Source organism: Cuculus canorus, chromosome 2, assembly GCF_017976375.1.
Source record: "Cuculus canorus isolate bCucCan1 chromosome 2, bCucCan1.pri, whole genome shotgun sequence".
NCBI lineage: Eukaryota > Metazoa > Chordata > Aves > Cuculiformes > Cuculidae > Cuculus > Cuculus canorus.
In genome coordinates, this window is record NC_071402.1 from 115629446 (window position 1) to 115654455 (window position 25010).

At 42.0% G+C, this 25010-nt stretch overlaps 1 protein-coding gene across 9 annotated transcripts; it reads left to right on the top strand.

Moving 5' to 3' along the window:
* Positions 1-5625: 5625 nt before the first annotated feature.
* Positions 5626-22647, top strand: CDV3 (CDV3 homolog). Of its 9 annotated transcripts, XR_008448375.1 has the most exons (7): positions 5626-5922; positions 10531-10610; positions 12689-12825; positions 13841-14003; positions 15153-15202; positions 15334-15418; positions 15581-19934. XR_008448375.1 is itself a non-coding variant. In XM_054057328.1 (6 exons), the coding sequence occupies exons 1-6, from the start codon at positions 5680-5682 to the stop codon at positions 15339-15341; spliced, it is 681 nt and encodes a 226-aa protein (XP_053913303.1). In that variant the 5' UTR covers positions 5626-5679; the 3' UTR covers positions 15342-19934. The 9 variants fall into 9 exon arrangements, 6 of the variants coding, with proteins under 6 accessions (XP_053913303.1, XP_053913302.1, XP_053913304.1 ...); XM_054057328.1 differs by having other exon boundaries at positions 15334-19934; XM_054057327.1 differs by lacking the exon at positions 15334-15418.
* Positions 22648-25010: the final 2363 nt, after the last annotated feature.

The following is a 25010-nucleotide window of genomic DNA, read 5'->3' on the forward strand; positions in this document are numbered from 1 at the left end:
ATATGATTTGTGTATTTCTTCCCTGATAGGTTTTCAGGTTTTCTCTCTGTCCCGTGTGTGCTGTAATTACAGGCAGCAGCTTCTATAGATCTTCAAATGAACCCCATAGCACAGAAAGATATAATGTGGCATCAGAGCTCTGTTATTTTCTAGTGATGCTTCAGGTATGAAAACACACGGTTGGCTATGCCACTGTGAAACTGTTCTTTATAAATGTCACTGACAGAGATAAATCTGGTGAAATTATGAGTCTGCAATCATACTGTGATTTGAAAGGAAGGATTTTTTTTAAAGTTTCTTATATGTTATTCCAAGTTCTTGTTCCAACAAAACTTACATCACAGGTTCAAATGGTCCAGTGTATTTCATAAAAATTAGATTTGATTCCTACTGAGATGTTTATTCATTGGAATGGAAATAGATTCTTGCAAAATCATCAAGGTATTCCAGGATGGAGAAGTGGCTGGAAAAGAAGGAAGCGTCTAAGCATAAATAATGAACTTCCAGCAGCTTTTCTCTCTATTCCTAACAAAGACCAAAAGCCATTGAAAAGATTATTCCTGCGACTCGTTCATCAGAATTCAAATGTAGGCCTCTGTAAAACAAAAGTGCTTTCATATTAAGTGTTAAAGCTCTTATGAAGAAATCTCTCTCTACTTTTACACAGATTGCTGCTAGCTACCTAGCTAGCTACACAGCCCCTCCAGCAAGCCTTGCCAGCCTGATTACTAAATATTAACAGCCTTTTATCATCTCAGTGATATGGGAAACAGAATATAAAAGAATAAAGGCTCTCACAACTATTTGTCACCACTAAGGATCATAAACTGATTTATCTTTATATTTACCCTCTAGACTAGCAGTTGCTACATTAAATACACATCAACGTTTCCAACTGGTTTTCCTAAGAAAACCAAAACTAGAAAACTATTTATTATCTCCTACTGCAGCATATGTCCCATCTATATTTCCATGTAGGGGTTTGTAACATTTGCTGTTAGGAAGACTCTGGATGCAGTCAGAGGTACAGATAATGCAATATAACAGCCAGCTACTGTATAAAAGGACATTTCTACTCCCTCTCACCTGCTATCACTCTGACTTGTGTTAGCACCAACACTAGTCTGATGTGTCAGAAGACAGTTCAGGAAGGAAAACCAACAGGAAATTAGCCTCACAAAACACAAGGAAATGTTCCTGCCACTCGATTCCCTGAATCAGGCCAACTGCAGCATCAGGCATGTACCAGTCACAGCACAGGGATGGGAGGGGGAGAGAAACTAGTCAAGGCTGTGAAGCAGGGCCGCCCCACCCAGCGACAGCTAGTCACTAGGTTGGATTAGCTGTACCATCAAACCATAAGCATACTTCATCCTCCTCCTCAGCCAAAACCAGCCTCTATTGCACCACAGCTTGAACACATGCTGCTGCCTCCACGGGAGAAGAGCCCCATGCTAGCCCAATGCTTCCTTTCAGATTTCACACGGAGTAGCAGCATACCACACCAGCTAAGAACTGGTATTCTAGCCTATCATTCTATTGTTTACATTTTAGCCTACACATTATTGCACCAATTCTATGGCTAAAAGATTATTTTTAAAGTGACTTTGAGCTCGCATTGTGTAAAATTGAATGCTTCAGCAAAATACCATGCATTGCTGCCACTACTGCCTGCTTTCTGATGTCAATTACTGGTGAAGAAAAGGGCACGACAGCACTTCTCTCTGGCTGTAGAGGTTTGAAATCAGTGCCCCAAAACTGACATGAAGGTTAAGCTCCTAAAAAGAACTGGGACCCATGCTATGGCAAGGACTCCGCTAGAACCATTCCGCAAGCTGCTCTGCACCTAAGGGCTCCTTCTCCCACTTCCTTAAGCAGACATCTGCCTAAGAGTTATCGAATGAAGTGTTCTTCTGTTTGTGCTCTGCAAATGTCAAAGCAGTTTGCAGTGCTATCATCACCTTCATGTAACAGCATGGAGATAATTAGGTATGAAGAAGTAAGGATAAGACTGGATGACTGGAAATGGAAGTCTGCTCCTAACCCTTCCATCACCCACAATTCACTTCAGCTTTCCTTTCTTCAGTTTCTCCGCATGAACAGTGGCTGCTGCATCACTTCTCCCAAATGCTATAGTGCCTCATTCCACAGTCTTTATAAAATGCACCAAGATGCACAGGGAACGGCATCATGGCAGGACTCATTGTAGCTACAGGACAGATGGAGGTAGACAGGCACCACTGCATGGCATGCAGGCACACTGCAGCATGCACTGCTTTACGTGGGGGAGTTAAAAAACAAAGTTCTCAGAGTCCTCCTGGTAAAATTGTACCTGAGCAGGGGCATCTGGAGCACTGTGTCTTGCCAAAGGTTGGTCACACAGATCAGTGATACACAGTGCAGTAGGAAGCTGTCTGCTGAGCTCATGCTCCTGTCATGGCAATGTGGCATTCTGGATATGTTCCCTGCATTATAAACATTACTTCTTCCAGTCCACGCCTGTAAGCCATTCCTCAAATGGCCTCTGCATAAGTATCGAGGATCGCTGAATTTGAGAGAGGAAAATAAAATAAATAAAAACCAAACCAGAAACACTGACCTTTTATTTTTTTTCCCTGCATCTAACGTTTTGCACAGCAACAACCTTAACCATAAAAGAAATGCAATGCTTTCACAGAGAACTATAAATGCTGTGCAACAGCACATTTTCACAATTTTACATAAAAATAAAACTAGAGGTGGGAGGCAAATCCAAGCATAACTGCATAACTAATGCTTCCTTTAAAGTGCCAACTGAGGCATGGTTTTAAAGTGGGATCTAAGCCTTCTGAGGCTTAAAACATTGCTGCTATTTTCCATGGTTTCCACTGAGTCTGTTTCATCTTTAAGTTGAATTGTTTCTTGGTACTCTGCTCCTGACAGGTATTAAGTTTCTAATTCAGAGTTGGTCATTCCAGCCTTACAGCACTGTGTTTGCAAGGGACAAGTGACAGACGCCAACAGCAGCAAAAGGACATCAGGTTTGCATTCTTCAGCCTGATATTAGGGGTTATCCAAAATAAGGCAATGAAAATATTTTGCCAGCTGCTGAAACTAAATGAAAGGTAGCTTAGATTCAGACGAAGCACTGTACTTAGCGGCCATTATTAGCTTATCTACCACAAAAGCGGAGGGATACAGCTGCTTAGTTGCATATTATTATCAGTGCTGAGCTTGCAAGTCACAGCATGGTGCCGTGCGGAGGTAAGTCAGCTTCCTGGGCAGTAATGGGGTACAAATGCAAGGGAAGGCAGCACTTCAACAAAAGGAAGATGAAATGCTCTTCCACATCCAGCTGCCCTACGTCACATCTGCCATGCAACTGCCTAGCTGCTGAAGGGGACAGCCAGAAAGGAGCGCAGGTGCACCAAGGAGACACAGAAAATGAGACTCAGATACCAAATTTGCCTTCAACTTCAGTAATTATTCCTATCATGAAACAGAGAGTGTCGTTGATCACATGCTATTCTCGGTGTTACCAAATGAACTGTTATGCTTGCAATTTTTAGTTCTGTGTGGGATCAAAACCTGTAAGGGTACAGAATGTCAATGGTAGTAGAGAAATATAGGGAGAATGCAGCATGACAGGCATAAAAAGAAGATTGTAACAAATCTCTCAAACACAGAACGCTTGACTGCAGTGATTCAGTTGCTTACAGCTACAATACATTTCACAAAGACAAAAAGTATATAACCTCTTTCTGCAAAAGATAATGGTGCCTCCCCCTTTTTTCAAATAAGCTGAGAATTATGGATGGAAAACACTAAATAACAGTATTTTCATGGACAAAAAGAGACTGTCAAACACTCTCAAAATTCTGAAAAAAACTTTTAATTCTAATACACACACAATGATTTCAAGAGAAAATATCACAAAGCATAAAATGATAGCAAATCAAGAATACAAACATGCTTACTGTATATCACTATAATATAAAGCAACTCTTATTTGATGGGTAATTCTCATTTGGGCTCACACTTTAGCAGTAGGAACATCTAGCTCCTTTTGATGGCTGACAAGCAGTGTCAGTTATCAGAAACAATGTTTCATGTAATTACTTATGATTCATGACAGCCTGAGGCTGTTTTTCAAAATGTACTGCCACAAAATTTCTGGCAACGTATTATGAAGCCACAGTGAGCATTTTAAACAACTATGTATTTTTCCCCAGCTAATGGCCACTACAGCACCCAAAGCTAGTGACAACAATCCCCAGGCACCCACTGTTAAGTTTGGTTTTAGTAGTATTCCCTAGGCTTCACTATGAGTCAGGAAAGAAGCTGGGAAGTTCACATCAACACATCCAGACATCCTGGGCACAGTGGTGTTTCAAGTCTCATTTACTTAACCACACCACTTCCAAGAGGAAAGCTAAATTACTTCCTTGCATCTTTTACAATGACAGCCTAAGTGCAAGGCCTGTTCTAGGCTGCGGAGAGGCTGAGCCTTACTCATCTCAGTCCACACCAAAGAATAACACTTATGAGAATGAACTGGGATTGTTCAACCTGGAAAAAAAGGGAGACCTTATTGCTTTCTACAACTACCTGAAAGGAGGTTGTAGCCAGGTGGGTGTTGGTCTTTTCTCCCAAGAAGCAAGCGACAAGGCGAGAGGGAATAGCATAAATTTACACCAAGAAAAGTTCAGATTGGCTATTTGGGAAAATTTCATCTCCTAAAGGGTTATCAAGCACTGGAAGAGGCTGCCCAAGAGATCGTTGAGTTACCATCCCTGTAGATGTTTTAAAGATGGGTAGACGAGGTGCTCAGGGATATAATTCAGTAGTAGACAGGTACGGGTGGATTCGATGATCTCAAAGGTCTTTTACAATCAAACGATCCCATCTTTTCCCCCGAGGGCGGGGAGCACGGCACAGACCGAGACGCTCCCGAGCCGGCAGGGCTGGCTGCGGGCAGGCGCCGCCCCGACACTCCCGGCCTACTCGGAAGCGGCTTTCAACAACACTCCGTGAGCACAACCCTCCGTGGGCGTCCTCCTTCCCTCCCCGCCCGCAACTCGGGAAGCAGCCAAGGATCCCTGGTCACAACGCACTCGCCACAGCCACCCCCTCACTCAGCGGAAGACGGAAGCAGCGAAAAGCGGAAGCGGGGGAAGGCGGAAGTGGGGGGGAAAACGGGACACCGGCGCGCGCAGGCGCCTTCCTCCCGCCCGGCTCGGCCAGTCCGCAGCCTCCTCGGGTCGTGACGTCACCAGCTTAACGCCCACCCACTCCTCGAGGCTTCCGATTGGCCGGCTGGAACGTCCTTCCCAGCCGCTCATTGGCCGGGGCGCAGCTGCGCATGCGCACGAAGGGAGGGGGGAAGGGCGAGGCCCCTCGAGGCCCCGCCCCCTTCCCCTCAAGCCCAGCCCCGCGGCGGCACCACCTCCTCCCACTCCCACCCCCTTTCGTGCCGTGTCAAGCGGCGGCCACCAACGTGGAGCGCGAAGGCCTCGGCGTCGGGCGGGCTCGCGCGGGCCCGGGCAGCCGCTAGAGGCGGCCGCGCGCGCTCCCCCCCTCAGCGAGGGGCGCCCGGTGAGCGCCAGGCCGCGCTTCACCTGTTGGGCCAGGGGTCGCCGCTGCCCCTCCACCCCCCCCTCCCCCCCCCCCGCCTCTCTTTTCCTTCCCCGCCCCGCCGCGATGGCGGAGACCGAGGAGAGGAGCCTGGACGACTTCTTCGCCAAGCGGGACAAGAAGAAGCGGAAGGAGAAGAGCAACCGCGCCGCTGCCGCCGCCGCTGCCGCCGCCTCAAGCGCCTCCAATGCCGCCTCCAACGCCGCCTCCTCCAACGCGGCGGGGGCGGCGGCGGCCGGAGGAGCCCGCCAGGCCGATACCAGCGGCGCCGGAGCCGCCGCTTCCAACGCGAGCGCCGCCAAGAGCAAGGTGCGGCCGCGAGGAGGGAGCGGGGCCGGAGTGGCGGGGTTGGCGGGGGGGGGGGGGGCCGGGTCGCCGCTTCCTCTGCGGCCCCGGGAGGCGCCTTCCTGCCGGCAGGGGGCGCTACTGCCGCCCCCGGGGAGCGGCGCCGCCCGGCCATGCGGGTGCCGTGGCGGGACAGAGCGAAGGCCGGCCGGGAACAAGTAGTTGCTGTTACAAAGAAGTAGAATGTTTTGATTTAAGCTCACCTAGAGTTAGGTTTCGTATCTGGGACATCGCAGGCCTGGATGTTTTGGAGTGGCGGGTTGGTGCGCAGCTGAAGTGACTAGGGAAAGAGTGGCTAGAAAGCTGCCTGGAGGAGGACCTGGGTGTGTTGATTGACAGCCGTCTGAACGTGAGCCAGCAGGGTGCCCAGGTGGCCAAGAAGGCCAGTGGCATCTTGGCTTGTATCAGAAACGACGTGGCCAGCAGGTCCAGGGAAGTGATTCTGTCCCTGTACTCGGCACTGGTGAGACTACAGCTAGAATACTGTGTTCTGGGCCCCTCGCTACAAGGATGATGTTGAGGCTCTGGAGCGTGCTCAGAGAAGAGCAACGAAGCTGGTGAAGGGGCTGGAGAACAAGTCTTATGAGGAGGGGCTGAGGGAACTGGGGTTGTTTAGCCTGGAGAAGAGGAGGCTGAGGGGAGACCTTATCGCTCTCTACAAATACCTGAAAGAAAGAAAAGACGAGTAGACAAGGTGCTGAGGGACATGGTTTAGTGGTTGATAGGAATGGTTGGACTCAATGATCTAAGAGGTCTTTTCCAACCTGGTGATTGTATGATTCTATGAAGACAGCGGGATGCTCAGGTGTGCCTTAGTGAGCAGTAAGCTGGATGAGGTGTCTCCAGTTTGGGACCTGTTACTGTCATAGGAGGTGAAAAGAAAGAGAGATGCTATAGCAGTCTTCCAGTACCTGAAAGGGGCCTACAAGAAAGCCGGGAAAGGACTATTCACAAAGGTGTGTAGTGATAGGACTACGGGCAATGGGTATAAATTGGAGAGGGGCAGATTTAGACTAGACATAAGGAAGAATTTCTTCACCGTGAGAGTGGTGAGGCACTGGAACAGGTTGCCCAGGGAAGTTGTGGCTGCCCCATCCTTGGAGGTGTCCAAGGCCAGGTTGGATGGGGCCTTGAGCAGCCTGGTCTAGTGGGAGGTGTCCCTGCACATGGCGGGGGGGTTGGAACTAGATGATCTTTAAGGTCCCTTCCAACCCAAGCTACTCTATGATTCTAGAAAGGGAAAAGCTGCTTCCCTAGCCTTGACATCCTCTGCCCGTGGCACCTCTCCTCCAAGAAGAAACCGAGTCCATCAGTGGGGCTCACTTGGGGTAGATATGAGATTCTAGGACACGGCAACCCTGGGTGCGCCTACAGACTGGGGAGCAAGAAGCTGGAGAGCAGCCCTGTGGAAAGAGGTCTGGGTTTCTGGTTGACGACAAGCTGAACATGAACTATCACTGTGCCCTGGCAGCCAAGTTGGCCAGCTGTGTCCTGGGTGGGGTGCATGAAGTACAGCATTGCCAGCTGATTGAGGGAGGAGGTTGTCCCTCTCTGCTCCGCACTGGTGTGGCCTCACCTCAAGTATTGTGTACAGTTTTGGGTGCCACAGTATAAAAAGGGTACAAAGCTACTGGAGAGTGCCCAGAAGAGGGCCACAAAGTTGTTGAAGAGTTTAGAGGAGAAGCCATGTGAGGAGCAGCTAAAGTAACTTGGTCTGTTCAGCCTGGAGGAGAGGAGACTGGTGGGGGAGCTCGTAGCAGTTTACTGCTTCCTCACAAAGGGAGGAGAAGGAGCTGATCTCTCTGGTGACCGATGATAGGACCCAAGGGAATGGCAGGAAGATTTGCCAGGGGAGGTTTAGGTTGGACATTAGGAAAAGGCTCTTCACTGAGAGGGTGGTGGAGCACTGGAACAAGCTCCGCAGGGAAGTAGTCATGGCACCAAGCCTGACAGTATTCAGGAACCATTTGGGCAGTGCCCTCAGACACGTGATGTAAATTTGGGGGCTGTCCTATGCAAGGACAGGAGTTAGATTCAGTGATCCTTGTGGGTCCCTTCCAACTCAGGTCATTCATCTAAGTAATTGCATTTTTCGAATCTTAGGCAGAATGTCCCTCTGATAGCATGTTTTTTTTTTAAACCGTGTTTTTTTCCAGACAGTGTTCGTTCTTTGGAAATGATAACATCTTGTGTTAAGTATGATCTGTGGTGAATAGATGTGTCATCTTATATAATCACCTCTATTTGCAGTCTTTCCATATCTCAAATGCAAGGTCAGACAGCTGGAGCCAGTTCCAAATTAGCAAGAGATTTGACTGTTGTGAAGTTCATAATAACATTAAAATTAGTCCTTGGAAAGTAATAGAAGATTCTAGAAGATTTCTGGGAAAATTTATATATATACATATAAGCGGGACATACCTTCTGTTACCAACTCTTGTCTTGTGCACATAATTGATGGAGATCACTCCCTCGCGGCCTCATAAAGGGTGTTTGCTTTCTAAAACTGCAGAATGTGTCTTAGAGCTTTATTTGTCAGCATTTTCAGTATCAGGCCCTGCCTAGAGTGGGGCAGTGGCCCTCGGCAGGCGCTGCTACTGGGAGGGAAGCCCAGTGGACTCCCCAGTCTCAAAACACACCTTTTATCTGTGAGGAGGGAAGTAGGGCCAGTTCCCGTTCTATGGCTTGGGTTCTGCACAGCCTTCCCTGGTTTCTGGGTCTTGTTGCAAGGTAGTGGCCAGAGCTGGGATTGGAAGAGAGGTTTAAACTAGATATTAGGAAAAGATTTTTTTTTATGCTGAAGATGAGGGAAACACTGAGCAGGTTGCCCAGAATGGTGGTAGATGCCCCATCCCTGGAAACATTGAAGACAAGGTTGGATGGGGCTCTGAGCCTGATCTAGTGGAAGATGTCCATGCACGCTGCAGGGGGCTTGGACTAGATGACCTTTATAGTTGCTTCCAGTCCAACCATTTTTTGATTCTGTGTGCCTCAAGTGCCAGCCGTGAGCCACCTGGTTTTGTGGTTTGTGGCATGTGGAACTTGGTGATAAGGTCCCCCTGACTCTGCCAAGCACGCCAAGCTCTCTGCCTTTCTGCCAGGAAGGTCCTTACTGCCAGCAATTTTTTTTTATACCATATTACAGTGACATGAGGAGAGTGCAAATGCTCGTAGTTGATTTAGTGTCTTACAACTTGCAATGCTGTGTATTTTAAAATGAATTTTAAGGAATACTCTCCTTTTTTCTAATTTTTAACAAAGGGAGCTTGACACTTGCAGTAGCTTTCTAAAGTAGACCAAGGTCAGTGGTAATCTTTCAGCTGCTTTTTTGCTCTTTTGCTTGTAAAATGATACCTGGTTTTGACTAGAGCTTGTATTTGGATTAAAAATAAAGATCATTAAATGTAAAAGGTATATTAGTTGGAAACTGTGATGTTTCCATGGGAATATAAGAAATCTAAATGATTTTAGAGTTGTAGGCTCAAAGCTCTTCCAAAGGACTGAATCTTCAGCAGATGGTGCAATACCATGAGGTCACTTTCTACTTCTGCTGTTACTTTAAAGCAGGTCAAAGTTTCCCTCCTAGAGTTTGATAACGTAGAAGATCCTAAGGCGGCGTTCTTAAAAGAAGCTGTGTTCCAAGCTGTTCAGCAGAAAGGGGAGTATGCCATTGGCAAATCTTGCTTGCAAGGTCTTCGTATTTAAAGTAAAATAACCACATTTCATGTAGAGTATAGGAATTATGGAAACTACTAATTAAGCTGTGCGTGTCTTAAAGCTGTGACTAAACATGGAAGGATTGCTTATTCTGGTCCGTTTCTGGCCTGCCTTAATAACCCCAGAATGTGCTGATTATGCAGTAGGACAAATTTGGCTCCACTTCGATGGGTCCCCCTTTCCCAAGAATGTATCCAAACTCTGCTTTTAAAACTTAAAGTGGCGCTTTCCGAAGACTATGTGTTCTACTGGTTTTGCATACTAAGATTGCTGTGGTTTCGAAGTTTTCCTTTTTACCGTTATGAAAACATTAAGAAAACAAGAAAGACTGTAAATGTGATTGTGAATGTGAAATGTAGCAAAATTAATCTTTGTCGTAAATCCACTATAAGCTATTCCAAATGTTCTTTAATGTTTGGTTCATGAAATAGGTGATGAAAAAGTAAATCTAAAGCTTCATGTGCATTGAAGCTGTCATAAAAGCTTACTGTTAGTCAAAGGGGAGGAGTCTTGCCCTTGTTTTGGTGCTTTTCCGTACTATGTGTTGTCTCTTGACATCCTGCTGGAGTTTTACAGGGATTATTTGGTTTTCTCTCACTTGAATGACTTCTTTGCTGAGGTGTTTCTTAGCTGTTCTAGTGAGTTAAAGTCGGCTCACAAGTGCATCCTAGATGACAGAGTAAGTTAAGGGAGGGAAGGAGTTGGAATCCTTTCCCTTGTTGGTAGTGGTGCACACAGATTGGTTTCCCATGGAAGTGCACCTTCACCATTAGTTTTCTTTGTATTATCTTAGTTACATTCTTTCCTACTGCTAGTGTAAAGAAGGTAACAACTTATATTTTTCTCTTCTTACAGGAAGAGGATGATTGGAAGGAGTTTGAGCAAAAAGAAGAAGTTGATTATAGTGGTCTTAGAGTTCAGTCCATGCAAATAAGGTATTGCTTTTTTCTTTTGCTCTCCAGTATAATCATAACCTATGTCTGAAAAATGCTTTCCTTCTTCAGAGCTGCCTCCATGGAGTCCAATTAAACAGAGGTTTGGTATGTTTCTGCTAGTATAGAGGTTTTTGTAGGGTTACTTAGGTTTGCCTGTTCTCTCTTTTGGTTAGGACTCAAATATTTGTTACAAATGCTTAACATTCCCCTCCATACACATAATAAAGTAGGAATTTCTCTGAGAGAGGAGTGCAGCATAGTGATTCCCACTGATTCATCTGACTGCTGTATCTGCCTCAGTCTATTCATCATCTCAGATTGGGGAATGGATTCCTGAACCATTGCATTTTTATTTTTAAAAAAATGAAAATATAGCTGGTAAAACTAGTGTCCCATGACAACGTCCCACAGGACTGTAATTGAGAGTCTCATCCAAGATTCTTTGGTTGCTTTTTTCATTAGATTGTTCCTGTAGTCTGGCCCAAAGTAAGTCTACTTAAGGCTGTCCTAGTTAAGAAAAACATTTCGTCAGTTCAGAAGAAATTTTTTTATGAACTCAGTCTTAGAATGAGGATGTCACGTAATCCTCATTGTCCAGGTGTTGATGGTGTTTAGAATGATGTCATCTTAAAATCATCTCACCTATAACCGTTGCAGTAGATGCTTTCTTCACTGTTTGAGCAGGTCTTACATATTCTTTGATTTAGGCTGGACTTTTTGTAACACCCCACCCCTCTCTGTTAACTGGTCATTTTAGGCCACTTGTATGTATTTGGTGCACAAGTTCTCCATACCATTGAAGTGTCACAGTGGATAATCACGTGTCTGAACGGACAAGTAACAAGTGGGCTGCTGCTTCACTGACTAGCAGTACTGTTTGATTGAAGAGGGGGTACTTTGGTTTTGTAGACAAAGGCCAGAATTCTGAATGCTTTTGATGCTATGGCAGATTTTCAGGCATGTGGAAGTTTCTGCCACAGGATTTTGTAACCACTCAGTGGATTTAAGGGAAGAGTAGAGAAATAAATGCAAGAAAAACCCACTGGAGATTATAAATTATTTAGCTCTGGAGATCTCTCTGCTGAAAATATGACACAGTGTCTGGTGGGGTGTTATGTATATATACTTGGTGTGTTCTGGTTAGTCTGTAGGCATCTGCTTTTGACTGTGGTTTAAAGTACAGTGGTGATGTGTTTAGGCTTTTGGTCCAGCTTACTGTTGTTGTTGCTGCTTTTGGATGAACAGTGAAAGGTCATTTAATTTTCAGAAATTACAGGTATTTTTAATCTCTGATTATTACTTACACAGAAACTTATCTGATACTGATGAGTATTTCTATTCATGCTTTGCTGCTGTTGTCCAGATCAATGTCTTGGGTTTTTTTAACAGCCTCACCTTCCATGTATGTCCCATCATACCTCACAGCTTTCTGTAATAGCTTTGTCTAGCAAATGATTTTGCATTTCCAACTATTTCTATGCAAAAGAAAATCTAGTCAGGCTTTTGCACAGGATTTGCCTTTAAAAAAGGGCATGTTTTTCTCTTTATTTTTTCTTGACTGCTTTAAAAATTATCTGAGTTTGTTTGTAGATTATGTGTATGTGTGAGTAATATAAGATTTTCTCAGGTGGCTGTGATTATAGGGAAAGGGAGCTCAGGATTTGTTTTCTGTCACTACTTTTCCGCAACTTCTTCCTCTTGAACACTGGAGTGTTTTATGGAAGCTGGACTTGTAAGCCCTTTCCTGCTTCATCTTCTCATCACTTCCAAATGCATGGCTGTTAGTAAGAAAAAAATCTTTAAGCTCAAAATAACAATCAATTTCTTTGATCACGTAGTACAGTTTTAATTTGTCTTTTTCTGAAGAATTATTTTTTTTTCTCAGTTGTCAAGTTATGTGGCAGCGTACCAGAAATTACTCAGAGGGAAGGACTAATACAGTGGTTACCGAATGAATGCAGTCTGGTTAAATTTACTCTCTTCTGTATAGTAGCTGAGAAGTCTTGTCTATGGTGATTGTGTAAGTTATAGCAAGTCTTAAGCCTCTGTTTGTCTTACTTGGAATTTCTCTTTTATAGTGAAAAAGAAGATGATGAAAGTGAAAAAAGAGAAGAAACTGGTGACAACTGGGAGGAGACAAGTGGTGGTGTAGACAGATCATCTGGTCCTTGGAACAAATCAGCTCCTGCACCAGCTCCTGTTGTTGAACCCATTGGTAAATTTAACTCAGAGTTGTTGCTTTTTCCAGGTTGCTCAGAGGGTAGAGCTGAAGGAGCAGTTCATGTTCAGGCACCTTCTAACGTACTAATGGCTTGTTTGACATACTAACAAATGAGAAAATTCTCCTGTGAACAGATCTGAGGGATGGAATTGATAGTACTATTAGATACTTTAAATAAATGCCAGTGGAGGGGTTTTTACTTCAAAAGGAGGTCGAGAGTGGAAGCATTCGATTTTTAAAGGCTCTTCTTTACAGTCCGCAGAATATCTGTTGGAAGCATTTCCGTTGATCTAAAAGTACTGCTAAGTGGATGTTCAACCAGTATCTGATGTCTGGTATGGCAGTTCTTGAGTAGGGTTTCATAGTAGCAATCTTTTCATTTCAGTTCTAGGTTACAGAGAACATGACATTGCAAAACTGTTTCTTTAACTGGGATAGGACGTTAGTTTTCATTAAATACTATTTATTAACATCAATGGAAGAACACTACTTAGCCACGACTTGAGTTCAGGCTATTCTGTTGAGAAATTCATTGAAAAGTGGCCTGCTGTGTTTTTAGTTTTTATACAGACAAGAAGATAAAGTTAATTAATTGTTGTTATTTCATAGTATATTGTTACCTTGAATACAAACTATTTGGATATCCTCTGTCTGCAGAAGTGCTTTAAATTAGATTTGGCAAATATATAATTATGTGTTTAGATATCTAGTTTTAAATGTAAGCTGATAATAAATTTCAAATACAAAACATGAAGTCCTCATCAGTGGTTTGATTCCCTGAGCTTCTGATGTAATACACTGCAACCACATCTTAATTTGACCATTAAGTGTAGCTTAAATTACATGATGCCCGATTTCCAGCCTTATCTAAATGATTTGCTTCCAAAGCTTTACAAGGTGCAAAAACATACTTGTAAGATTCTTTTCTGTTCTTTAATTTGTGTGGTTTTATTATTTCAGATATGAATATAAACTTATTCTCTTGTCTAAATCTTGTTCTTATAATTAGTTACAGAAACCCCAGAACCAGTTCAGACTGGTGGTGTATACAGGCCACCTGGTGCCAGGGAGGGTGGCAGGCCACGGAGAGTGCAGCAAGGACCACCAGAAATCTATAGTGATACGCAGTTTCCATCACTGCAGTCCACTGCCAAGCTTGTAGACAGTCGAAGGTAAGTACATTCCCTTAATTCCCTAGGAAACATATTTGAACTGCCTTCTGTAAGTTCTTATTTTGGTTTGGAGCTTAATCTTGAATCTTTCCACAGAGGAAAGAAATAACTTAGAAAATATTCTGTTTGGCAAAGAGATATGGGGGAGGTCTTAACTGTTTTTTCCAACTCTAGGAAGAGCTTCCCATAAAATACTTTCATAGTACATAACCCAGTGAGACAGCCAAACAAGACTGCCAGTTACGTTATCTTTGACTTGCTGAAGGATTTCCCTGAAGTAGAATTTTTCTGTTCTTGACAGCATCTGGTCTCGTGAGATACTGGCTATGGTGAGGCTCCATGTTACTACAGTCAGTAGCCATGAGTAGGATGTCTTGAGCACGCTGCCTTCTCATTAAAGATGTGAAGGTCACTTAGATGGAAAAATGAGGTTTAATACAAAATATAAATTAATAAATGTGCTGTCTGAGCTGTGGCTTACAGTGGTGAGCCTCCTCGATTCTGCTGAAGTGTTTTCTGGTTTTGTGGTGCTGAAGACTTGAGTCTCACCGTGCTTTTGAGTCCTAATCTTTCAGTAACCTCATTCCCTGCAGAACAGATAGCTAGGTGAATGCCTAATTCACTCAGGGATTGGGGACTTGGGGGCTACTTTTGGGGTTTTGTTTTGTTGGGGTTTTTTTTGTTTCCTGCTGACTATGTTATTGACAAATACAGCCTAGAAGAAATTTCATTTCTTCTGGTTTTTAGGGTTTTTTTTATATGCCTTTGCTTGTGATTGAGACCCATGTGCTAGTGTTCGAATGATGCAAATTGAGCCAAGATGAAATTCAGCGTGCATTCTAGAAATGGACTTCTGCTTTACAAGCCCTATTCAAAAATGCACTTAAATTTACTTTTATGAATGCTAATATTGAAATTTGGAATGTAATCAAGAGTTGTACCAGGTGATGAGCTTGAGTCTGGATCTTATGTAAAACCTTGTGGTTTTACAAGATTTGCTTGGGAATGTTTGGCTGTTATGTTAAAAGTCTAGACCTTAGTGTTCTTTGTTCATAATGTTTTTATTGGGATGGGGTGGAAATCAACTAGAAATTCACAATTCACAAGGTAGTGATAAAATATTTACTGATTACATTTATTTTCCCTTAGGGATAAAGAAATGGAGAAGAGCTTTGAAGTAGTAAAACACAAAACTAGAGGTAGGGATGAGGTCTCAAAAAACCAGGCACTTAAACTTCAGCTAGACAACCAGTACGCTGTGCTTGGGGATCAGTAGAGCTGCATATACATTACAATTAAGGAATGCTTTTTTGGTAACCCTTCTACTAAGGTAACTAAACTACAGCTAACGGCTATGATGAACATGCCACCTTATTTCTGCTGGATCTACTGCAGCAAGTGCAGACTTCTTTGACGTAAGTGATTGGTTCTCCTGCAGTATGGAAGCATAATATGTTACAACTTCTCCATTGGATATGGGGCAAATTAATGTAAATGAACAAGAGTCATCAGTGTTCTTTAATTGCTCAGAAAAATATCTACAGCCAGTGGTCATTTCAAAATCTTTTTATGTTCAGATACTGAGCCTTCGTAAAGGTTGACTACCTCAGACTTGCTGCACTCATTGTGGACACCATGTGGATCACAACTTCTGGAAGAGAAGGTTACAGCTGTTTTAGTGGCCATCTGAAACTTGAAACCAGCTCTACTGGATTCCTGTCAGAAATCCTGCAGAAGTCAGCCATTTGGTTCCAATTTGCTATAACAAAGATTTAAGTGACCTTAATGATGAACGTATTTTGTTCCCCTTCTGAGGAATCCTGTCATGTGTAGCCATAGCCTACTAGAGACTTCCGGAGCGTATCATACCACTCATGCTATCCAAGTATAACAGAGCTGTAGTTTGTTTACCTTTTTAGATAGCTGTCCTGAAGTAACTGCAAACCAAATTAAAACTCAATTCAGTATCAGATTTGAGGAATGATGGGTTTGACTGGTCTGTTTGCATTAGCCGTTTTCACAGTTGTATGTTGAAGCATTTTTTGATTCTGTTCTCCACAAAAAATTGCCTGCCTTGTTTCTGGTATCAAATCACAGTATATTTAAGTAATGAAATGTAGTGAAATAGGGTTTCTTTTTGTTTTTCCTTATGAGATTTGGCTTTCTCGGCCTAAAGCACTAAGACTTGAGAATTTTGATTTGACGCAGAAGTATCCAGACTCCAATTATCATCTTCAGAATTTTCTTTTAAAAATTAGATACATGGCAGTGGGGATAATAGAAAAAAATTCTCCACTATTAAAAAGTTGTTTGATGAAGGCTAATGGTTACTTGATATCCAAAATAACAGTATGCGGAGAGATAACTAAAGCTAGTAAGCCTTATTTGTTTGGCTACTTCTGAAGCATGCAGGTTTTTTGAGGCAGAAATCCTCTGAGTAAAACTCATAAATGATGTTTATTCAAAGTCAGGAAGTTTAGTAGTAATGGAAGGCAGTGACTTGTATAAGTTGTCACTTCTGACTTAATTTAGTGGAAGTAGGCAAAATGGCACTGATTCGATGAACGAAAACTGTCAAGTACCAGAAGTGTCCTGCTGTAACTCTTTCTCTTCTCTGAATTCTTACATCAGAAGCAAAATGAAGTGTATACAATAGTGGTGTGCTCCAGTGTTGAGGCTTCTCAGAGTAAATGCCAAAAAATAAACACAGCATCTATAAGAGTTGCCAATGGCAAGAAAAACAAGGGAACAAAACAAAACTTACGTGTGTGGGAGTACTTTGTGCGGATGAGGATAGTGCAGGAATTGCCTAGTTGGGTTCCCTTTGACTAACTGCTGACTTGCTTTAAATCTACTTTCTGAGGCCAATGGGAATTTTGCCGTTGGCTTCAGTGGGGCTGGGGTTTCACCTGGTTCTTTTGTGCACAGACTAAAACTGGCCTTGCCCTTGCAGAGTTAACTGTCTCTAAAACTTCTGCTAGAAGCTGCTATTAAAGAGAGGGCTCAAGAGACTATTCTTAAAGATGGAAACTTCATTTGGAAACAAAACCCCACTGAAAGACCCATATCAATACCTTGGACTCTGAGCCATGTATCTTCCTTGAAAATACATTGTTGCCAGAAAAACTGATGATTTGTCACTAAAGGTCTCTGTGAAATTCATGGTAAATGGACAGGTCACTTGATGTGGTAGAAATGTGAAATCTTAAAGCGCTTTTCTTGATGTTCAAAAGCGGTTGAGATCACCAGTGCACACGAATCAAGTTTTAGTCTACTGTATGAAGGGTAGATGAGACTGTCCATTGTACCGTCTTTATTTGATGTTTTGGGCATGAATTCTGGCAATTCAAGAAAAACTTGTAACAGTTTCAAATCAAATAAAATGGAAATATACATGGATTCTGGAGTCTAATGAATCTTTACCTTCTAGTTTATGACCATGCAACAGCTGAGGAAACAGAGCATTTGGATCTCTTAAGGGACAGGCCATGGAGTGGGTAGTCAGCCTTATGGTCAAGCGCACTGTGTTTAAAGGCTCATAGTGGTGCATATTAATATGATTTTTATTTATCCATATAAGTTTAGTTTGCTGCCTGTCAAGGTGTCTTCTTAATCTCACCATATAGGACTGGTTTAAGATTGTGAATTGAGTATGAATGAAGCTTTGATTCACTTTTCACTTGAAAAATTAGACATTGAAAAAGAGCCTCTGAATGGTTGCTGTCGCCAGACTCCATCAGCTTCTGACAACTAGAGGTATTATTTTGGGGGCTGTTCTTAAGCATATCATTCCAGGTGCTTTCTAAAGGCATAAAGGAAAAAAAAAAAATCAGAAATGCAGCATAGGACAGAATGTTAAACTATTATAAAGTGTTTCTTGTGTTAAATATTGCTGCTAGCAAGTATCAAAATGCCAGTTGTCAGTATCTTCCTTGTAACAATTATTCTGCATGCCTGAAATTTTGAAAGTCAGTCCTCTGGAAGCTCAGTATGCTTTTGAGACCCTGAAGTCCAACTTTTTCTGGTTTGTTCTTGCATTCTTTCAAGGCATGCTAAGAATGTCCATTCCTTCAGAATGCTTGTTTGAAGGTTCATTCCATAAATTGAAAGATTATCAGTTGTAGAAATGAGATTCTTGATACCAGCCAGTAAAATGCAGTTGTGTGTCACTTCAGGAACTTCCTAACCTGTAACGTGCTTTTATGGTGGGTTTGTCATTAATTTCCAATTTAAAGGTTCCATTTTACTTTCTCTGGCTTAAAATAAAAACACAACCATGAAGTTACCAATTTACTGGTAGAACATTTAAATGTCCAGTACTTACTGATAAAGGAACAATTTGGATTTGTGGTTCTTGGTGATACAGTCTATATTTAAGGAATGTTAAAATGCCAAAAACTAGACAATTTTAATAAAATTTGACTTCTCAAATGCCTGCTGTAGAAATCTGTCATCTGTATTTACTTACACTCACGCTAAGTGTAGGAGAGGATTACTTTTGCCCCGTCCCCATCCCCCACTGTAGCTGTGCCATGTTTAATCTTATTCATAAATGAAGAGAAATTGACCACTAGAAGTGATGGTCTTCTGCTACTTCAGTTTTGTCTTTGTAGGTAGCTTTACCAGTCATGTCCAAAGCCACTCTCCTACAAAGCATACGAATAGATGGACTTTTAATGGCACAAATCATGTTAGGGACCTGTCCCCACAGGGACCTGCGTTTTTGGTATTTGACCTCATCTGTTGGCTTTTGGAAGCTCTTTCACCACAATGTGGCCAGATGCCTGCACTGTTTAGGTCAAGTAAACACAATCTAAATTTAGTAGGGCTGCGCATCTTGGAGTTTACTTATCTGAGCTTTTGCAATAATTGTATCTTTTTGTCTTTCTGATTTCAGCCTGGTTGAGCAGTTTTGAACTTGCCTGTGGTTTTCTGTCAAATGGAGCAAATATTTGGTTTTTTAGACTGATAGGGCTTTGTGTGCTTAGAAGGTGCATCTTTACAAGGTAATAATATTATTCTTTCCAGTACTGACGTGGTCAGAGAAATGAGTACCTCATAATTTACATGACTAATTTGCATCAGAGGCCCAAGAAACTAAATTTTATTAAAAAAACATCGAGTAACTAAAAATCTTTATGTGTAAGCACAATCCAGGTTTCATTGCCTGATTGTAATTGAGTTTCCAAGTTCTCCCTATCTATTTTCAGCGTTTAATTTCACAAATTGGTTTTAATGGTAAATAGGCCTTTATTTTGTGTATATATGAAAAGAATAACATGGTTATTTAAATTTCAGATATATAAATTAGGGATGTACAAAAGGGGAGGAAATTGATATGTATTTGCTGATCAATCATTTATAAAAAGTTGAAAAGCTTCTCTATATTGAGATTAATATGAGAACCTGCAAGCTCTAGCAGATGGAAGAAGAAATGACAGCAGAAAAGAGAACTAAAGGGTCTTGATTTGGATAAGTCGTAACTATCATGTATCTAGAGTTTGGCCTCTGAAGCACAGTGAACTTGTGCCATGTTCTGTTTGAAGTGAAATAGAGCAGGAAGGAAGATTTTAAAAAAAGAAAAGGAGAGTGGAAATTATGCAAATAAAACACAGGAGGTGTAGGAATTAAGGGATTAGGAAGGCCATTTTCTAAATGCTGGTATTAACTGGATAGCCTGAGGCAGGGTGTGGGATGTAAATGGTTGGATAGAAGCGCTGCATGGGTAAGCGCTGCATGGGTAAGCGCTGCTTTGACAAGTGGTAGATCGATCTGGCCTTAAATCAGCAAAAGTGTTTAAAGTTCAGTTCTTGAGGAAGGCATCCCATTTTATTTTTTCTCTTTAAAGAAAAGAATCAGGAAAACCTGTCCAGAGAGAAGGTAGAATTTTACATTGGTACGAAACTGTTTAACCCGTTGACCAAAGAGAACCAAGGAAAGACAAATCCCGAGATAATTCAGCAATTTTATTAGGAAATACCTTGTTTCATATCTAAGAAAACTTCTTCACTTCTGTATGTTAAGAAGTTGAGACATTGATTCAAATTGCTCTGAAGAAATGTCCTTTTTTTGTGAAGCGTCTTGTGTGGTACATATAGCTTGGGTTTATGTTCAGTGGCTTAGAATATGTGTTGGTAGAGCAAAGTTAATGAAGTTCAATGGGCTGCTTAGCCAGAATACAAGTGGTGTTACTGAATCACCAGAGAAAGTAGTCCATTTGGAATGGAAGACAACTGCATGCACTGAAAAGAAGCAAGACCATTTTTTTGAAAGAGCATAGGACCAACAGAGTGTGATTTGGCCTCGGTTTTCTGCTTTTTGCACTGAACTGCAAGTAATTTCGATCCACTTTGCCTCAGTTTTCCCAGATGTACCAAAAAAATCCCAACAACCTACCTCACAGGGGTGTTGTGAGGCCAAGCTGTTCTTTGTTAAGGGCTGGGGCTGATGGAAAGTGTTACAGAGGACTGAAAATCTATATTAAAAGATCTTTACATTAGCTTTCATTGTGGTATTTTAATACTGCTTTGGGAAAGGCTTATTTCTAGAATATGTAGTATACATTCTATCTAAGTGTTATGTAATTAGACTTATTTTAGTATGTATGGCTAAGGAAAATGTTCAGACTGAGCAGTCAAACTAGTATTTCCACTCTAAATTATCTGTGCAACCCAAATGGTGTATTAATATGAGGCTTTGTTTTTATGTGAAATACATCAATATAAATACTGCTCTATTTTGTAAACCCCATGATGAAATAAAATCCTGCGCACAGTTGAGGGCCATCTCCTAGAATGTGGCTGTTTTAAAGTTTGTCAAATTACATGAACTAGAAATGTTAACTCCTGAAATTGTTTATTTGTATCAGGATGTGAAGTGATATTGTCATAGGAATGTAGTTTTCTTCCCCTCTCCACATCTAAACACACATTTGTCCTACTGTATATCTTTTCCTGTATTGAAGTAGCATGCAGGTACAATGGAAATATGGGAGAGTAATCTTGACTTCAAACAACTTTTAAAGTCTGGTTTTGAGGCAGGCTATAGAGGAAAAAGATGAAGGGAATAAAGCAAAGGGAAATGGTCACCCATGGAGAGGTTTCTCTGAAGCAGATAATGGAAAGAAAATAACCCAGAAGATAGCTAAGAGGGGTAAGCAGAGCCATAGGAGAGGAAGAAATACAGATACACAAGAGGTGATTACACTGTTTACTGTTATCTCCTGTTCTATCATTTAACTGCAGCTGAAGGAACATGAAGAAACAATTTTTATGAATATGCCCTTGTCTGCTGTTGTTGGTGCTTTCAAGGTTCATTGCTCAGCTTTTACAGTGGGCCTCCAAATAGAAGCAGAGAATATGATGGTGGCATGCACGCAGGCTGGGCAGAGAGGAGGCCCAGCAGCAATCTTCTCTTACTGCTGTTTTTGTCATTGCAACACCTCTAAGACAGTTGTTAATGTGCATCAGCCATGACAATTCTCTGCCAGAAATGATTACTGTTACATTTCAACACACTGCTGCAGTTGCTTCAGAGGAAATGTTTAACTAGCTGAATGATAAGCATTAAAAAGAATAACATGGGACTTTTTAGAATATTCGTGGTGGTGATGATGAGTGATGCTGCAGTCAACAGATTGGTAGGTGGCTGAAAAATGAATTTAAGGTGTCCTGTTAAATGGTGTGGAGGAGCATTACTTTTAATATGGGTGTCATCAGTTCTTTTCCTCTCAACAAATAAACTACCTTGGTCTTAATGTCTTTGCAGCTAGGATGAGCTGCTTCTACCACTCTTTCTTAGTTTTTTCCCTGTATTTTTTTATGTCACTTTTTTTTAAGGTGCTGATAAACCAGAAAATATTCATTGAGGACCTCTAAGAGAAATACATGCTGTAATATTTTTCCGTATTGTTCTGTCTTTAATACAGCCTAACATCTTACTCGCTTTCTTGACTGCAACTACACATTGAGCTGAAGTCTTCATCAAGCTGTCCGTGGTGATGCCTAGACCGTCCCCTTGAAAGATCACAACTAATTCAGAATCCAGCTGAGCATGTATGAGTGGATTAAAGCCTTTCCAGTATCCATTGCCTGGGGTTTATTTTCTGTGGCCTTTCACTTGCCACTGAATTGCCAAGTTTACAGATTTAGTCAGCTTACTCTGGCAATCACCATCTTCCCCAGTGCTGACAACCTAATAACTTTCTACGGGCATTGGCTTTTGCCATCCATTATGCTGAAGTCTTCAGTTTCATGTTTATAATTTACTCTTCTTAACAGTGATTAGCATTGCATGTTCTTACTAACTTTTACTCAATCTGACCTTTTCTGTTGTTCCTTGTCTTCTGTACTGAATTTTCTTTCCAGCTTAGTTCCAGCATTGAAGTCCTTGAGTTACAACTGCCTGCTTTATTTCAAATAATTTGCCTATGGAAAACTGATAGTTAAAACATCATAAGTTTCCATTTTAATTAAAACATATGACTTATTTTGTATCTCAGAGTATGTACAACCATAGCAAAATGATTCAAACCATAAAACAGGCTGATAAAGAGAACAAATGTATTGAGAAACAGGGAAAATGCACGAGTCTGATCTCCCAGAGCTTAGCTTCATTGGTTTCAGTGGAGCTATTTCTGTCACTTGAGATCTTATTGCTTGAAGTTGAGATATAAAGGCCAGAATCAAGCACAAGTGAACAAGCCCCATAGTGATCTTCTCTGAAATTGCTGGGTTACTCTGCTCTTTGTGGCAGAGATGAAGCAGATGTATCACTTGATCTCTGACCAGCAACCAGATGGGCTAAGCCACGCTTTGTCTAACATACCTCCTGTAGTATTTAACTGGTCATTGAAATCAGATGACAGTATTTGAGCCAAAGATGAGTGCAGCAATACTGGGGGCCAGGCTTAGTCTTTGTGGTTTGTTTCATCCTTTCACATTCTCATCTTGTACTTTAAAGATCGTATAAATAGAAGTAAGGTAAAGTCTTCCAGTGCTGACTGCATTTACCAGTAATGCTATGTTTATGAATACAAAGGAGGTGTCGTAAGGGAAGACTCAAACCTCTAAGGATGTATAGCCTGCCCCGTAGGAGCCGTGCACCACTTCAGTATCAGAATACTATGTCATATAGAACAGCTGTTTTCAAGCACTAACAGTGATGTGTGTTTGAGAAGAATGTACCTTGGATTTTGCGTCCAAATAAATTCCATCATTAGGTGTTCTGTTACAGCAGTTACTCGTGTTCCGTCAAAAACCATTGTAGCTGCTGGAAGTTTATAAAGATGGCAAATTGGAGCTGAGGGTGTTTGTTAATTTTGAGGTGGTGGGGGGAGGGGAAGAGCAGATGCAGCAGGATCTGAGAGGTGTTAGAATGCAGTACTTCATACTCTCCCACACATCTAAAAGACTCCTCTGCTGCTATGCTCACCAGAGCCCTGTCTTACCACTGTAAAGCCTGACTGTTATTTATGAACTACCCAGTATCCTTCAGGACTGACTAGTTCTCTGACTGTGCACTGTCTTTAATCTGAAATCGGGTAAAAGACAAACCAGCTTTTTATACTGATATGACAGTGTTTTTTACATAACTGGCTTTTTTATTTTTTTCCCCCCTTGCAACTCAGCCCATTGAAAGTCTCTTGGTTTCACCTTTATTTACATTAGCGTATTTCCTCCTCCTTTTGTTCATCTACATTATCACCTTGCCAAGGATTTCTAGTTGGATGCCTGAATAATTCACCACATAGAAAGCAGCTCTATAAACAAGAATTCCTGAGTCTTGATTGTGCTGTGTTTCTTCATTTAGGGCTGTAGCGTCATAAACGTGGCTCCAGCTGTTGCAAAATTGCTTAGCAAGTAAATGTGATCTCCCTGAAGAATTTAGACCTAGCCCCACAATGGCTACACAGGAGCTGAATTCCCACAGCATACAGCAAAACGAAGGCAGTAGCACAGCACAACACAGTACAGCTCTGAAAAGGACTAGGGTTGCATGACTGGTAACGTACTAGCTCAAACAAAACTGTCTTACCTGGACAGCAAGATCTCACCTAAAGCATTCTTCTTTTTTGTAATTAAGAGATGACTCAGTGATGAATAGTAAGAGGACGTCGCTGTAAGTGAAAAAAAAAAAAAATACAAAACAGTTTACTTTCAGCAACGTACCAGAACGTCTCACCGCCAGACTTAACCTGAAGAAATGAAGATAAAGCCATTCGAGTGCTTACTGTAATGCAAATGAAAGAATGACACTGTCTGGCTGGTATGATTTGCAGAAACTGAGCAAAGTAGAGTACAATGTGATCTATTTCTGAGAAGCCCTGTGTGTCCCCTTCCCTCCCAGTTAATACAGGAACCTAAGGGTGCCTGTATATTTATATAATTACATGTTTATAACCATAACTTAAGTTCAAATCTGAACTATATATATATATATTTTTGTCAGTAGATTTTTTTACCCGTTTACCTATCATGGCTTCTGCATATGACAACTTCTAACTGTGCAGTGCACACCCCGTTGTTGCCCTTTCATCCCATGTTGGAGTAATAGTACCAAACTGTAAAGCACTTTTGTGATGTTTCCTGTGAAGAAAGCTGAAGAAAATAAATTTATCTTAACAGCACCAATTGAATTTATATCTCCAAGTTTGTCGCGCTTTTGTTACGTTCACCCCTCTCTTCAGTGACTGAGCAGTCAGTGTGACACAGCAGTAGGGGGGTTGTCAGGACGTTGTTCTGGGCTCAGTGCAGAAGAGCTTTGCTTTGTCTGGAATAGCTGCTTCCTGCCTCTTCCTGCCCAGCGCTCTGTCGCTGTCCTCCTCCTTTCACTGTTGCTGCTCAGTGCCTGCCTTCGCCCTGCCTTTCAGCTTATGTCCACTTGGGCAGTGCGTGTTCTGGCCTGTTTGTGACACACACAAGCGGAGCAGATGGCACAACAGGTAATGCTCAGATCCCACATTAGTGCTTCCTCGGGGGCTTGGTGTGCATCTCAGTTAGCTGCTCC

What these genes read in the sequence shown, in the direction of transcription:
- CDV3 (XM_054057325.1), top strand. Translation starts at nt 5,680, where the DNA reads ATGGCGGAGACCGAGGAGAGGAGCCTGGACGACTTCTTCGCCAAGCGG. An exon ending in CGAGCGCCGCCAAGAGCAAG is followed by an intron (nt 5,923 to 10,530) that starts GTGCGGCCGCGA and finishes CTCTTCTTACAG; the next exon opens with GAAGAGGATGATTGGAAGGA. An exon ending in AAGCTTGTAGACAGTCGAAG is followed by an intron (nt 14,004 to 15,152) that starts GTAAGTACATTC and finishes ATTTTCCCTTAG; the next exon opens with GGATAAAGAAATGGAGAAGA.